Source organism: Lathamus discolor, chromosome 6, assembly GCF_037157495.1.
Source record: "Lathamus discolor isolate bLatDis1 chromosome 6, bLatDis1.hap1, whole genome shotgun sequence".
In the NCBI taxonomy this organism is placed as follows: Eukaryota; Metazoa; Chordata; class Aves; order Psittaciformes; family Psittacidae; genus Lathamus; species Lathamus discolor.
Genome location: NC_088889.1, coordinates 2,825,321 through 2,838,618, shown reverse-complemented (window position 1 = coordinate 2,838,618; position 13,298 = coordinate 2,825,321). Strand labels below are relative to the sequence as shown.

Here is a 13,298-nt window from a genome sequence, read left to right as displayed (position 1 = left end):
AGGTGTGGTTCTGTATCTCTAGTGTTTGTTCAGATAAAGAGAGCAGTTTCAAGAGTTCAAGGTTGAACACACACACACAAAGAGCTTTCTCCCATCCCTGTGTTCCCATCCCCATCAGAGGCTGGGCTCAGGCTGCATGAACTGGGCTCCTTTAAGACTCATTGAACCAACCAGGTTGGTAAAGCCCTTTAAGCTCATCCAGTCCAACCATTCCCAGCACTGCCAAGGCCACCCCTAACCCATGGCACTGAGGCCTCTTCTCCACGGTGTGTGAGCACTTGCAGGGCCGGTGCCTACAGCCCTGCCCTGGGCAGCCTGTTCCAATGCCTGAGCACCCTCTGGGGTAGGAATTGTTCCTCAGCTCCATCTAAACCTGCCCTGGTGCAGCTTGAGACCGGTTCCTCTTGTCCTGTCTTTTGGACTATCACAAACTGCAAATAGGTTTGAGGGGGGCAGCTGATCCAGTTTGACCTCCAGGAGGCCTTCAGATCCTGACTGGAATTAGTTTAATCCAGAGAAAGCTATTCTGAGATGCATATACCATGGACAGAGGGTGCATGGTACAAGTCCTTCTGATGTTCAGACTTCCTCTGGACCACATCCATCCTCACCAACTGTCCTAGGGTGTGATAAAACATCCTCTTATTACCATCCATTCTAGAAGGGACCTGACTATCTGGTAACTAGACAAAGAATTTTAGATGTTGAGACAGGTGACCCCATTCCCATGCTTATTCTAAAATCCCAAATTCATAATGGTAGGAAAACCACACTTATGAAAGCCAGTCAGACAAGGAGGATGGACGTACTGGACTTCAACTTGCTTCACAGCTTAAGAGACACAAGCAAATCCATCCCAAGGCAAATAATGACAAGAGGTTTAAAGTATGAGGTGTCCTTGAGGAGATCCAAAGGTGAGGGGAAATGCAATGAGCTTCCCCAGTTCCATTTACTAGAGGGTCAAAAGCAGGAAAGGACAAAGCACCCCATTAGCAAGAACCACATTATCTGCACATGTCATGAAGACAAGGATGTGTCTTTAAAGAGAGAGTATGACCAAGCTTGTATGGGCACAGCAAGCCCTCCAGCAGGCCCGAGATCCAGCCCTTCACAATACAAGCTATTCACAATACAAGCCCTTCACAGCTATTTCCATCACAAGTGATGCTGCTCACTTTGCCAAAGCAAGAAGTGGTCCTTGGGGACCAACCACCCTTCCAGGAGTCATCAGCTTTAACAAGACCTTCTGGGGTTTACCAAGGAAGTTTCCTCATCACCACGAAAGCTTCTCAGAAGACTTGGATGTGACTTACCTCATTGTTCATAACAAGCCATCAGAGATTCATTAGCTGGGGATAACAAGAAAGAAACTTTCTTCTTTGTGAACAAAGTTCACTCCTGCAGCTGCCTTGCTTGACAGAGATGGCTCCTGCCCAAAGCCAGTGAGTTGGAGGGTCAGTGTGTTGGCATGTTTGTGTATTAAGGACAACTTCATGGGCCTGGATCATAGAATCCCAGACTGGTTTGGGTTGGAAAGAATCTTAAAGCTCCTCCAGTTCCAAACCCTGCCATGGGCAGGGACCCCTTCCACTGGAGCAGCTTGCTCCAAGCCCCTGTGTCCAACCTGGCCTTGAGCACTGCCAGGAATGGGGCAGCCACAGCTTCTCTGGGCACCCTGTGCCAGCGCCTCAGCACCCTCACAGGGAAGAGCTTCTGCCTAAGAGCTCATCTCAGTCTCCCCTCGGGCAGGTTCAAGCCATTCCCCTTGGCCTGTCCCTACAGGCCCCCCCCACTCCTGCTTCCTTTCAGCCCCTTTAGGCACAGCCAGGTTTATGGAGACAAGTTTCTCTGTTACTGCTCTTAAAAGAGGAAATCAACACTAGTATTTTCCAAGGAATATTTTCCTACCCATCTATTGAGACAAGGGGGACAGAAAATCACAAAATGGAATATATAAACCTTTAGAATCAGTTTTAAGTAATGTTAAGTTTGATGGCTTTGTAACAGTAGCAATGGAAAATTACTAAAGTGCATGACATATAGAAAAAACTCAGAATGCAGCGAGAGAACACACTGAGCATTCTTGTACAAGATAAATTGTTTTAATTGACACAGTTTTAAGAAAAACAGTCTAGCAGAACAGGACACAGGGATAAGGAGTATCTGGGAATAGCAGGTGTCCAGGATGGGCTACAGTTAAACTAACTGATAAGTAGGAGGATAGGAGGATTATTATGTCTCTGGTGCTAACAAACCAATAAAACTGGTATGAGCATCTACTGTGCGTGCTCCAAAGGCTGCCAGAAGTGATGACGATTGTTGGAAGAAGTAAACGACCCTCAGAGACCACCACCACAATTCTGTACGCATGCGGGGAACTTTCTGGAAAACAATGTAATGTATGTATGCCCAGGGACTATATAAGGATGGCTTGTGTAGCAACAGAGGGACACACGTTAGGAGGAGCTATGCCCCGTGTCTCCCGGCGCCGCAATAAAGAATACCTGCTGGCCAGCTTGAAAACTTTGTTGGCAAGTTTGTTCCTGGAGTTTTCTCCGAATCAATCTGGCGACCCAGGTGGGACCCTCTCTGCTCGGCTGCAGGACCCGCTGAGGACAGGGCTCCCTAGGGCCCTCGGGAATTTTTCCCGGAGGGACCCCTCGACTCATTCGGATCACTGCAGGAGCAGACAAGGACCGTCTCATAAAAGGTATTCTTTTCTTTTGTATGGTCTGTAAGGTGCAGGGGGCATCTTGCATAAAGACTGAATTGGCAATTGGGTTGGTTTGGTAAGCATACGCAAGGTTTGGAAGCCTTCCGTAAATCGGGATAGGAAATCTCATAGGTAAAGGCATCTACCCGGCTGCTAGTGTCCGTTCGGTATACACCCACAAGAAGCAGGGGGCTTCTTGTGGTTTGGGTCCTACAAGACGCAGGGGGGGTGTCTTGTGGAAATGGTTTTGGATCTTGTTGGTATTTGATTTATTTTGTGGCTTGTTACATTAAGGATTTTGGTCTTGCGATTTTGGTATCAGTGACAGACTGTTATAACTAAGCAGGGGGCACCTTGTGGTTTGGGTCATACAAGACGCACGGGGTGTCTTGTGGAAATGGTTTTGAGTCCAGTGTGCTATCAACAGCCCATAAGGGATTTGATTCGTGATGCTGTCAGCGTGGGTCCCTGAATAGGTTAGTTGAATCACCCTCTGATACAGTGGGCTGTCCAGTACAGTTACCACAGTGGGACGCAGACGGGCTGGTCGGACATAAGGGTCTCGTCCTTCTTGGGACGCTGACAGGCTGGTGAAATATAAAGGGTTCAAGGAAACCCCCTTATTAATGTTACAATATGGTCTGAGCCATACGGGTTAGGAAGTATTGCTTTCGATTCTGCTGGTATTCGTCTTACTTTGTGACTTGTTACATTAAGGATTTTGGTCGTGTGATTTGGTATTGGTGACAGGATGTTGTAGCTGTGTTATTAACTGTTGTTTGTTTGACTGAATTTTAATCTCTGTCTCAAGTGTTGTAACTGTGTGGAGTGTGTCTGGGGATCCCGTGTGTGTGTGTGTGAATGTGAGATTGATAATGGAAAATCAGCAGAGTGAAGAGATCTTGAAAAAGAGTCTTTTAGGGTGCGTTTTGGCACACTGGAAAGAACTTGGAGGGTCTCCTGGGGGCTCGGTAAATAAGAAAACATTGGTAAAATATTGTAACCGATGGTGGCCTTTGTGTATTTTGGAAGATCAGGAAAAATGGCCTAAAAATGGAACTCTGAACTATAATACATTGTTACAATTACTGTTGTTTTGAGGTGGCAGGGAAAATGGGATGAAGTAATGTATGCAGATACGTTTTTCACTTTAAGAAAGCACGTGGAGCGACAGCCTGAATGCAAAATTAATATAGCTCCGCCAGATCCCTTAATTTTGGCTTTGGAAAAGGACAGGGAAAAACCTAAAGTTAAGATGGAGAGATGCTGTTCAGCCTGTGATATGGGGAAAGATGTTAAAAAAACAGTAATCAGGAAGATAGGAAAATTATGTGTCACAGGTACCTCTGAGAGGAGCACCCTCTGCACCTGTCCTATCTGATGTTGATAAGGAGGAAGAGATTGCTGTCACTGGCAAAAAGCGGCAGATTCCCATTCAGAGTTAAGAAAGGGTTAAAGCAGAAGCGCTGTTGCAGAGGCGGGCACCTGCAGCCCCTGCAGAGCAGGGTGAGCAACTGCGAGAAAAAGAAAAGGGAAAACCAAGGGGGAAAGGAGGGGAGCTCGAGCAGCTCCTGTGTCTGAGCCTGGGAGGAGGGATGTCGGGCGGAGGTGGGGGAGTGGGCTCTCCTGTGGAAGCGGATCGGGGTGCGCGCTATGGGGAGTTGGGACGTTGGAAGTGAGACTGCCCTGGGTGGGGGGGGGGGGGGGGGCAGTGCCATGGGGTGGCTCCGGTGGCTGAATTGGAACTGGGCTGACGGGGACCTGGGGAATCTACCCTATCAGATCCACTGGTTACATTAAAACTAGGGATTACAGGAAATAAAGTGGAATTTTAGCGGATGCAGGAGCAACTTTTTTGGTGTTAAATCAGAGAGAAAAGATTCGTTACAGATGTGGGAGCTAGTGGCCACCAAGAAAAAGAAGAAAAAAAAGAAGAGAGGCATTCTTTCTGAAACCTTTAAAGTACAAAATGGGAAAACAAATAGCAATGCGCATAGATTTTTATGCTTGCCAAATTCTCTAAAATCTTTATTAGGGTGAGAAGCAACACTTAAAGAAGGCAAAATGGAATTTAGAGTTAAAAACAATCAATTAATTGCAGTTTTGAGTTTAATTCAGCAGAAAAGCAAACAGGAGGACCTCCCTGAAATAGAAGAAAACCTCAATTAGGTATATCTGGGAGTATGGGCATCTGAAGTTCCAGGTAAGGCGAAAAATGCTTTGCCTGTTAAAGTGCAAACAAAAAAAGGGGGGAGGGGGCTTGCTCAATTATAATAAAACAATATCCCTTAAGCCTATCTCAGTCTCCCCTCAGGCACGTTAAAGCCATTCCCCTTGGCCTGTCCCTACAGGCCCTTGTCCAAAGCCCCTCTCCAGGTTTCCTGTAGCCCCTTTAGGCACTGGAGCTGCTCTGAGGTCTCCATGCAGCTTCTCTTCTCCAGGCTGAACACCCCAATGTTCTCAGCCTGGCTCCATACGGGAGGTGGTCCAGCCCCTGACCATCCTCATTGCCTCCTCTGGACTTGCTCCAGCAGCTCCATGTCCTCCTTGTGTAGGGGACACCAGAGCTGTATCAGACCCTTTGGTCCTTCCCTCAGTTCTTCATTGAGAGAACACTCATCAAGCAGGCACAGGAGACAGTAGTCAGTGCCTTACCTCAAGTCTGAGCCTCCTTTTTGTGGGCACTACTTTCATTTAGCACAATTTAGACACAAAACGCCATGGTGCTGTCCCAGTCCTGCTATTATAGAGCTGATTCTTTTTTGGATGAGTCATTGAAGGCTCTGGCCATGCTTAAAAACACCTGAAGCTGTTTGAAGAGAACCATTCGTTGTGCTGGCTCTCCATAATCTGCACTTCCTGTGTGATCTCCTCATCTGTAAGAATGACCAATAGTGAGCAATAATGACCAGTAATGGCCAGTAATGATCAATTCCATAATCACATATTCCACTTATTCCTTCCTTGCATCCATAGTATGAAGAGTTCCAAATGTGCTCTCAAAACCTGGATAGATGTGGCAGCAGCTTTCTCTCCCACAGCCTCCTCAGAGCCCCCTTCACCTCCTTGTTCCTCAGGCTGTAGATGAGGGGGTTGAGGGTTGGGATGAGGATGGAGTAACACACCGACACCACCTTTGCCTGATCGCATGAGGATGCCTCATGAGGCTGGACATAGGTGGGGATCCCTGGTGCGTAGAAGATGATGATGGCAGCCAAGTGGGAGGCGCAGGTAGAGAAGACCTTCAGCCTCCTCGTGGCCAAAGGGATCTGCAGGACGGTGTGGAGGATGCAGGTGTAGGACACCAGGATCATCAGGAGAGTGACGGTGGAGTTAAATGTAGCACTGGACACCAACACAACCTCGTTTGTGCTTGTGTCTGAGCAGGAGAGCTGCAGGAGGGTGGGCAGCTCGCAGAAGAAGTGGTTGATGCTTCTGGCCCGACAGAAGGACAACCTCCCCGCCAGCGTGATGTGCACCAGGGAGGTGAGGAACCCGATGGTGTACACCAGCACCATCATGCCATAGCAGCGCGCCCTGGTCATGGTAGTGGTGTAGAGCAGGGGCTTGCACACAGCTGTGTATCGGTCGTAAGCCATTACCCCAAGCAGGAAGCTCTCACAGACAGCCAGAGACACGAAAATATACATCTGGGCAAAGCAACCCCAAAAGGAGATGTGGCTTCTCCCCAGCAGGAAAGTCTCCAGAGCTTTTGGGATGATAGCAGAGGAAAGGCAAAAATCCACGCAAGATAAGTGGCTCAGGAAGAAGTACATGGGGATGCGGAGGTGGGGGTCAGTGTTGATCAGCAGGATCATCGTCAGGTTCCCCAGCACCATTAAAACATACAGGGATAAGAAGATAGTAAAGATGGTGGTTTGTAGCTCTGGGGCATCAGAGAAACCCAAGAGGATGAAGCTGGAGAGAGCAGTGAGGTTTCCTGCATCCGTCATTTCAACAAGTTGATGGATTTGGACTGAAATGAAATGAATAAATCCCTAAGAGAGAAATAACTTGGAAGTTTAGTTGTTTAATCCATAAAGTAAATGCCGTAGAAAATGTTGTCTTTTTAGTGGTACATTTCTGTCTGTAGCCCCAGATCTGAAGTCAAAGAGGTCTAGGAAATCATTACACAGCCTGAAATTAAAACAGAATAATTCTACCATGATTGATATCCCCTGCACAAATGATACACAGAGAAACATCATGTCTACCCAAGAGTAAGATAATAAAATCAAATAAATGCATCCCCAAATCTAGAAAACTGAAAAGATTTTGCATTTTCTTCACTGATTTCTGGGTATTTTAAGGATTTTATTATCTTATTTGTATTTTTCAGACTGAATCAATGCTCTTCTGTAGCTTCTTTAGTTGTGGTGCGTCCTTTTCATCAGAACACAAAGCCATGTACTTGAAATTTGCTTTAAATTCTAAGCTTATTTGCTTTTGAAGAACCCCCACCCTGCATAAGGTGAAGGGAAAGCAGTGGTCTTGGCTCCAGCAGAACTTTGCTGTGATTGTAGTGAGTTTCCTATGACCAACCCAAATATCCACCTAAAGATGTTAAAATACAAAATATTCCATATATAAACCAAAATTTTCAGGCTTTAGCTTGGATTTTCTCATGTCCCCCATTCAGCCCCACTGCAGATGAGTTATCTGATGGAATATCTATCTACAGATGGCTACATATCTGCTGAAATATCCGTAAGTAAGACAGTTGTAGATGAGGTCAGAAGAATGTTTTTTTTGAAACAAAACTCCTAACCAAATGACAGGGCACTTGGCTTCATGGTTTGGATCATCAAGATCCAGTTTGGACCGAAGGGACCCTAAAGCTCATCCAGGCTCAACCTCCTGCCACAGGCAGGGACCCCTTCCACTGGAGCAGCTTGCTCCAAGCCCCTGTGTCCAACCTGGCCTTGAGCACTGCCAGGGATGGGGCAGCCACAGCTTCTCTGGGCACCCTGTGCCAGCGCCTCAGCACCCTCACGGGAAAGAACTCCTTCCCTATCTCAAACCTGAACATCCCGTTCCAGTCTAAACCCATTACCCCTTACCCTATTGCCCCAGTCCTTGAAGAAGAGTGAAATTCAACGTGCCATCAAGCATGTGAGAGGCAGCACGACCAGGGTCAAACTGGACCCATCTCCCATCAAACCCTTTTGTACCTGCTTGGTTAAAGAGGAAGGTGGTGGTGGATGCAGTGTCTGCAGCTCCTTCTGGAGCCCATGCGATGGGTTGAAGGAGAGATGCTTGGGAGCAGGATGCTCTAGGCTGGCCGGTGGAGGGGTTTTATCTCACAGGAGGCATTACCTCAGAGGCTTGTGTTGTGCAAACTGTTCTCCCAAAGGACCCTCCTCCATCGGATAATTAGTTTGACTTGATCAGCAGAACAACCTCTCAATTCCTTTCTCCCCAAAGTCTTTCTGGCTGCATCAACACCTCCAAGACCAGTTCTCCTGCAGAGACCTACCCAGGAAGAGAGGCCCAGGACAGTTTGCTCTGTATTTCCCCATCTATCACATACCTCTTCCTTTCAGTGTTTCCCTGAGGAAGCCCTTTACATCCACAGAGATCATCCAATATTGCATTGAAGGGAGCTGGAAACACAACAGGAAAGCATCCTCTGTGTGGGTGGTTTGAGGTGGTCTTAGGGAGTCCTTTCCATCAGATGCATTTATTTCCATACACTTTACTAGTGATTGTACAACAGTCTGGTCAAAAGCATTGGCTCAAAGCATGGCTCCTTTGAGGATATAACAGGATGAAGTCAGATTTCCCAGTCTTCCTCTGAGGAATCGTGAGTGCTGGCGTGTCCTGAATGCTTCTCCTAGATGAGGAGACATTATAAAACCCTTGGGAGAAATATTAAATTATAACCTTGTTCCAGACATTTACAAAAACTAAAAGATAAGGCAAACAGGGGAGAAAAGCGAACTATGAAAGTGTCGGGATGTTTTCAATGTAAACCTTGTTTTCTGCTGGAAGGCACCAGACTGACTGTTCAGGAGATGCACTGGATGAAAGTAGACAAGGATTTCTGAGTGGTTTTGAATGTTTTTCTTCCTCGTTGGGTAATGGGTGAAACCCAAAGTTTGTGAACTTCTGCCTAGGAGCTCATCTCAGTCTCCCCTTTGTCATTTCACGTGACCCAACTTGTGGTCTGGACTTGAAATACCTGCAAATATCAGTTAATATTTCCTTAAAACCAGAAATAACACTAGAAAACATTTGCTAATATAAAACATGAGCTCGGATACCAGTTGGTTTGATGCCCGCAGGGCAAAGCCACCACCTGTCTTCTCCCTTTTGCTCTCTGAAGCCTGAAATACAGTTTATTGTTATGTTTAATAGCATTTAAATAAGAAAAGATACTAATTTCAAGTAATATCTAAGTAACAATCTCTTTGGACAAGAACTTTCTTTCCAATACACAGTCACTGTCAGGTCTCGGGCTGCAGCCAGAGAAAGTCCTGTCCATCCCAGCACAGCATGTAGCCTTGGTTTAAGGAGAAGCATGTGTTCCAGGTGTCATGCTTCCAGGTATATTTAGTCCCTGCTTTTTGAAGGTGTTATATCCACCCATCCTTGAAGGTGCCATATCCAACCATCCTCTTCAAGGTGCAATATCTAACCATCCTTCTTGAAGGTGCAATATCCAGCCATCCTTGAAGGTACAATATCCAGCCTGCTTCTTCTCCTCACCGGGGCAGGGAACCATGAATGGACAAAGAGGAGAGGACTCTACTTTTTGCTTTCCTCATGGCGTTCTTCATATCCGTGTTTCTTAGGCTGTAGATGAGTGGGTTCAGTATGGGGACAGCCACAGAGTACAGCATGGAGACCACCTCGTCATGCTTCGAGGACTGTCTGGAGCTGGGGCGCAGGTACATGAAGAGGGAGCTGCCATAGTACAAAGCAATGGAGATGAAGTGAGAGGCACAGGTGGAGAAAGCTTTGCGTCAACCAGCCGCAGACCGCATCTGCATGACAGTGGAAAGGACCGACAAGTAGGAGATGAGGATGAAGACCGTGGTGCTCAGTACATTGAACCCCACCACGGCAGAAACCATCGCCTCGATGGCATGGGTGTCAGAGCAGGAGAGGGCTAGCAGTGGTGGTCCATCGCAGAAGAAGTGATTGATTGTCTTGGACCGACAGAACGGGAGACGAAATATGGAAACTGTGTGTATGGTAGAGCTGATCACGCCACCTAAGTAGGCACCAGCCAACATCCCAGTGCAAAGCCTTTGGGACATGACCGTGGAATAGAGAAGGGGGTTACAAATGGCCATGTAGCGATCGTAAGCCAGCACATAGCACTCGGTGGTGGCACAGGTTGCAAAGGAGAAGAGCTGAGTGGCACACCTAATGAAGGAAATCACCTTCTTCTCCACTAGAACATTCAGCAAGGCTTGAGGGATGATGGTGGAGGAGTAGCAGACACCCAGGAGAGACAAGTGGCTGAGGAAGAAGTACATGGGGGTGTGTAGGCAGGAATCCACTCTGATTAATGCAATTACTCCCAGGTTTCCTATGAAGGTAACCACATAGATGGCAAGGAATAAGACAAAGCACATCACCCGCAGGTCTTCCCTGTTTGTGAAGCCCGGGAGAATAAACTCAGAGGGGGACGTATAATTATCTTCAACCATAGTGACCCTATAGGCAGTTTGCCTGCTTTATGTCTTTAAATTGAAATGCTGAATAGGCCCAAATCCCTCAATAATGTTAAGAGTGTCAGGTTTTGTCTATCAATCAGTTACACCACTTTAAGTCAATAGAAAGTGTGTATATATACATATACACACACACATAGGTATATATATGTCAATATAAGGTAAATTCTCTTTGAGAGAGGAAAACACCAAGTTCCCAAGGCCAGTCTTGGCTGAACACCACAACCACCACCAACACACTTGGAAGCAAGTAGATATTTTAAGGCAAGGAGGGAGGGCAACACCAGAATGAATAAACTGCAGGGTTCCTCATAGTTCCTCTCAAGCCATTGACATATGGAAGTCCTTGAATTCCCGAGTAACTGCTGGGAAAAGGGAATTATTTCTTATCTTTTGGGTGCTGCCAGTCCAGTGTGAGTACATGAGAAATAAATGGCTGTTCTCTGTGTCCCAGGAGGAGCTCTTTGAGGGCAAATGTGGCTTTCCTTAGGGTAGGATGGTGCAGAGCCAGGATTTCTCTCCTCACTTTGCTTTAGACACGATGCCTAACTTGGAGACAAAAGATACATTCAGGCTTCATCAAAGATAAATTATCCCTGGCAGAAATCAGCAGCTCCTAAAATCACAGCTTACGACAGGTAGAATAAATCCTCATTGATTTTTCCTGCCTAGCATTAATCATCGTTTGACAGAGTTACACCAGAGAGCAAAGCAGGAGTGCGCGCTGCCTGGTATCTGACAAGCAGAGCCATACTTAAGAGTCATCATTATTTGATGACCCTTTGCTGAAGGGATGAGGTCCACCTCCAGAGCCAGACTCCTCATTTCAGATGTCCTGTGAGCAAAGCGTGTAGTCTCCCAGTGTTATTAATGGGGCTTTAGAGCTGCTTTTCACTGCTCACATAGAGATGCCGGAGGCAAAGCAGCTCCTGAGACATCACCACAGAGCTGGAAGATGTGACCCAAGTAATGAAAATCAAACTCTTTGGGTCTGGGGCTCAATCCTCCCCCTGAGGCAGCATCCACCTGCCCAGACACACACATCTCCTGCCAGTGGAGAATTGACCTGAAGCTCACAATTAACAAAGGCTCACCCTCCCTTTTTCTTGCTTGACAAACCAACTGCTTGGTATGAAGTGATCCAAGGTGCAGATATGAAGCCTGGGATGTTTCTAAGGCTGCAGCTTGTGCTATACATGAGAGCTTCCCCCAGCAATCAAATCTCCCTGCAGCTTGAGCACGCTCACTGGAATGGAGATAAACTAAAAACCCATACCTTGCCGCCCTCGTATAGATATTACCCATGCAGGCTGTGGGTCCACACTCTGCTGAAGAGTTAACTGAATATTTGTCCCTGTCTTCTTGGGGAAAGGACCTCCATTTGTGGCTTTCCTACTCCGATTTGGTAAGATCTTGCTTTTTGGCCAAGCTTTCAACAAGCTGCCCTAGGACTCACCAAGCAGACTGTTGCTAGTGTTATCCAAGATGTAACTCTTGACATTATGGATAGGAGAACATCCAGTTGCTGTTGAGACTCTACAGCCGAGCAAAACCTTGCAGCACAAGCTCCCGGTTAGGTAGCAGTTAGCTTGCTCTCACGGAAGCATAGAATCCCAGAGTGATTTGTGTTGGAAGAGACCTTAAAGCTCATCCAGTTCCAATGTCCATCATTCAGGGACCCCTTCCACTGGAGCAGCTTGCTCCAAGCCCCTGTGTCCAACCTGGCCTTGAGCACTGCCAGGGATGGGGCAGCCACAGCTTCTCTGTGCACCCTGTGCCAGTGCCTCAGCACCCTCACAGGGAAGAGCTTCTGCCTAAGAGCTCATCTCAATCTCCACTCTGGCAGTCCAAAGCCATCACAGTGGATGTTATCCTCAAGATCTCAGTATAGCAACAAGTGGAATGTGCCAGCACTATAGATATATAACATACTGTTTGGCTAGCTGCTCTTCTGAGAGTCTTACAGCACAAACTATCAAATGAGTGAAGAAAAGGATTGTTTAAAATATGAAGCAAAAAAGCCCCATGCTCACACCACCAGCATCCCTCTGATTCCTCAAGGTGATGGTTTCTGCTGCCCTGAAATAAAGCAGAGGAGGTAAGGTTTGCCACAAGGCCTGTGGATCCTGTGGATGCCACAGGACAAAGCAGGGGTTTCATTTCAGGGATTTCCTCCTCTTTGCTCTCAGATCCACTTGAAATGGGTTTTAATACTCACAGCTTCTCCAGGCTCCAGCTAGAAGGGTAATGCTGCTCTGTCTTCTCCCACGCAGCTTCTACCCATCCTTCCAGAGCGTTGTCCTTTGTGGTATTCACAGAGCCAGGGGTAAAACAAGTCAGGGGATTACACATTAACCGCCAGGGAGCTGTCAGACCAGGCAAGGGTCAGCCCAAAGGGCTCCCAAGAGCCAGGCCAGGAAACACCCAACAGGTTTTAAAATTAATGGCACCAGAAGGTGTTATTTGAATAATACCAGCTCAAAATTGTTGCCTTTAAGAGTTTTATACAGCCTTCAAAAATCCCCAAAGGTGGTTTAGTACATATTGGTATGTAGTGTGTCATATCTGTATTCAAAAACAAGATTACCTCTTGGGAAGGACTCTTAGAAGCATCCCTCCCTCAGTTGAGGAGAAACCCAGCTCTCCTTTATCTCAGTTTATGCTGCTACGTAGAATGAAAATACAAAAGCACAACTTCCTTTTCTTCTTGGTGCAGCTGCATTGACTTTTCAATCAGAAATGCTTCCGTTACTGTGCTCCCAAAGATGAGAGGGGGCTGCAGGGCCTTCCAGGAAAGGACAGAAGTCACCTCGTCACTCCCCAAAAGCCCTGGTAGAGAATGACCCTGTTTTTTCCTGCCTAGCACTCAATGTTCCGTAACAAAAGGTGGGTTTCCTACCCCA

General features: G+C 46.9%; 1 protein-coding gene and 1 pseudogene across 1 annotated transcript; both read right to left on the bottom strand.

Moving 5' to 3' along the window:
* Positions 1-5,712: 5,712 nt before the first annotated feature.
* LOC136016772 (olfactory receptor 8I2-like) lies at positions 5,713-6,666 on the bottom strand. Its single transcript, XM_065684414.1, has one exon. The coding sequence runs from the start codon at positions 6,664-6,666 to the stop codon at positions 5,713-5,715; it is 954 nt and encodes a 317-aa protein (XP_065540486.1).
* A 1,202-nt stretch (positions 6,667-7,868) lies between these two features.
* On the bottom strand, positions 7,869-12,692 carry LOC136016189 (olfactory receptor 8U3-like; annotated as a pseudogene).
* Positions 12,693-13,298: the final 606 nt, after the last annotated feature.

Coding starts and splice junctions, on each gene's coding strand:
- LOC136016772 (XM_065684414.1), bottom strand. CDS start 6,666: ATGACGGATGCAGGAAACCTCACTGCTCTCTCCAGCTTCATCCTCTTG.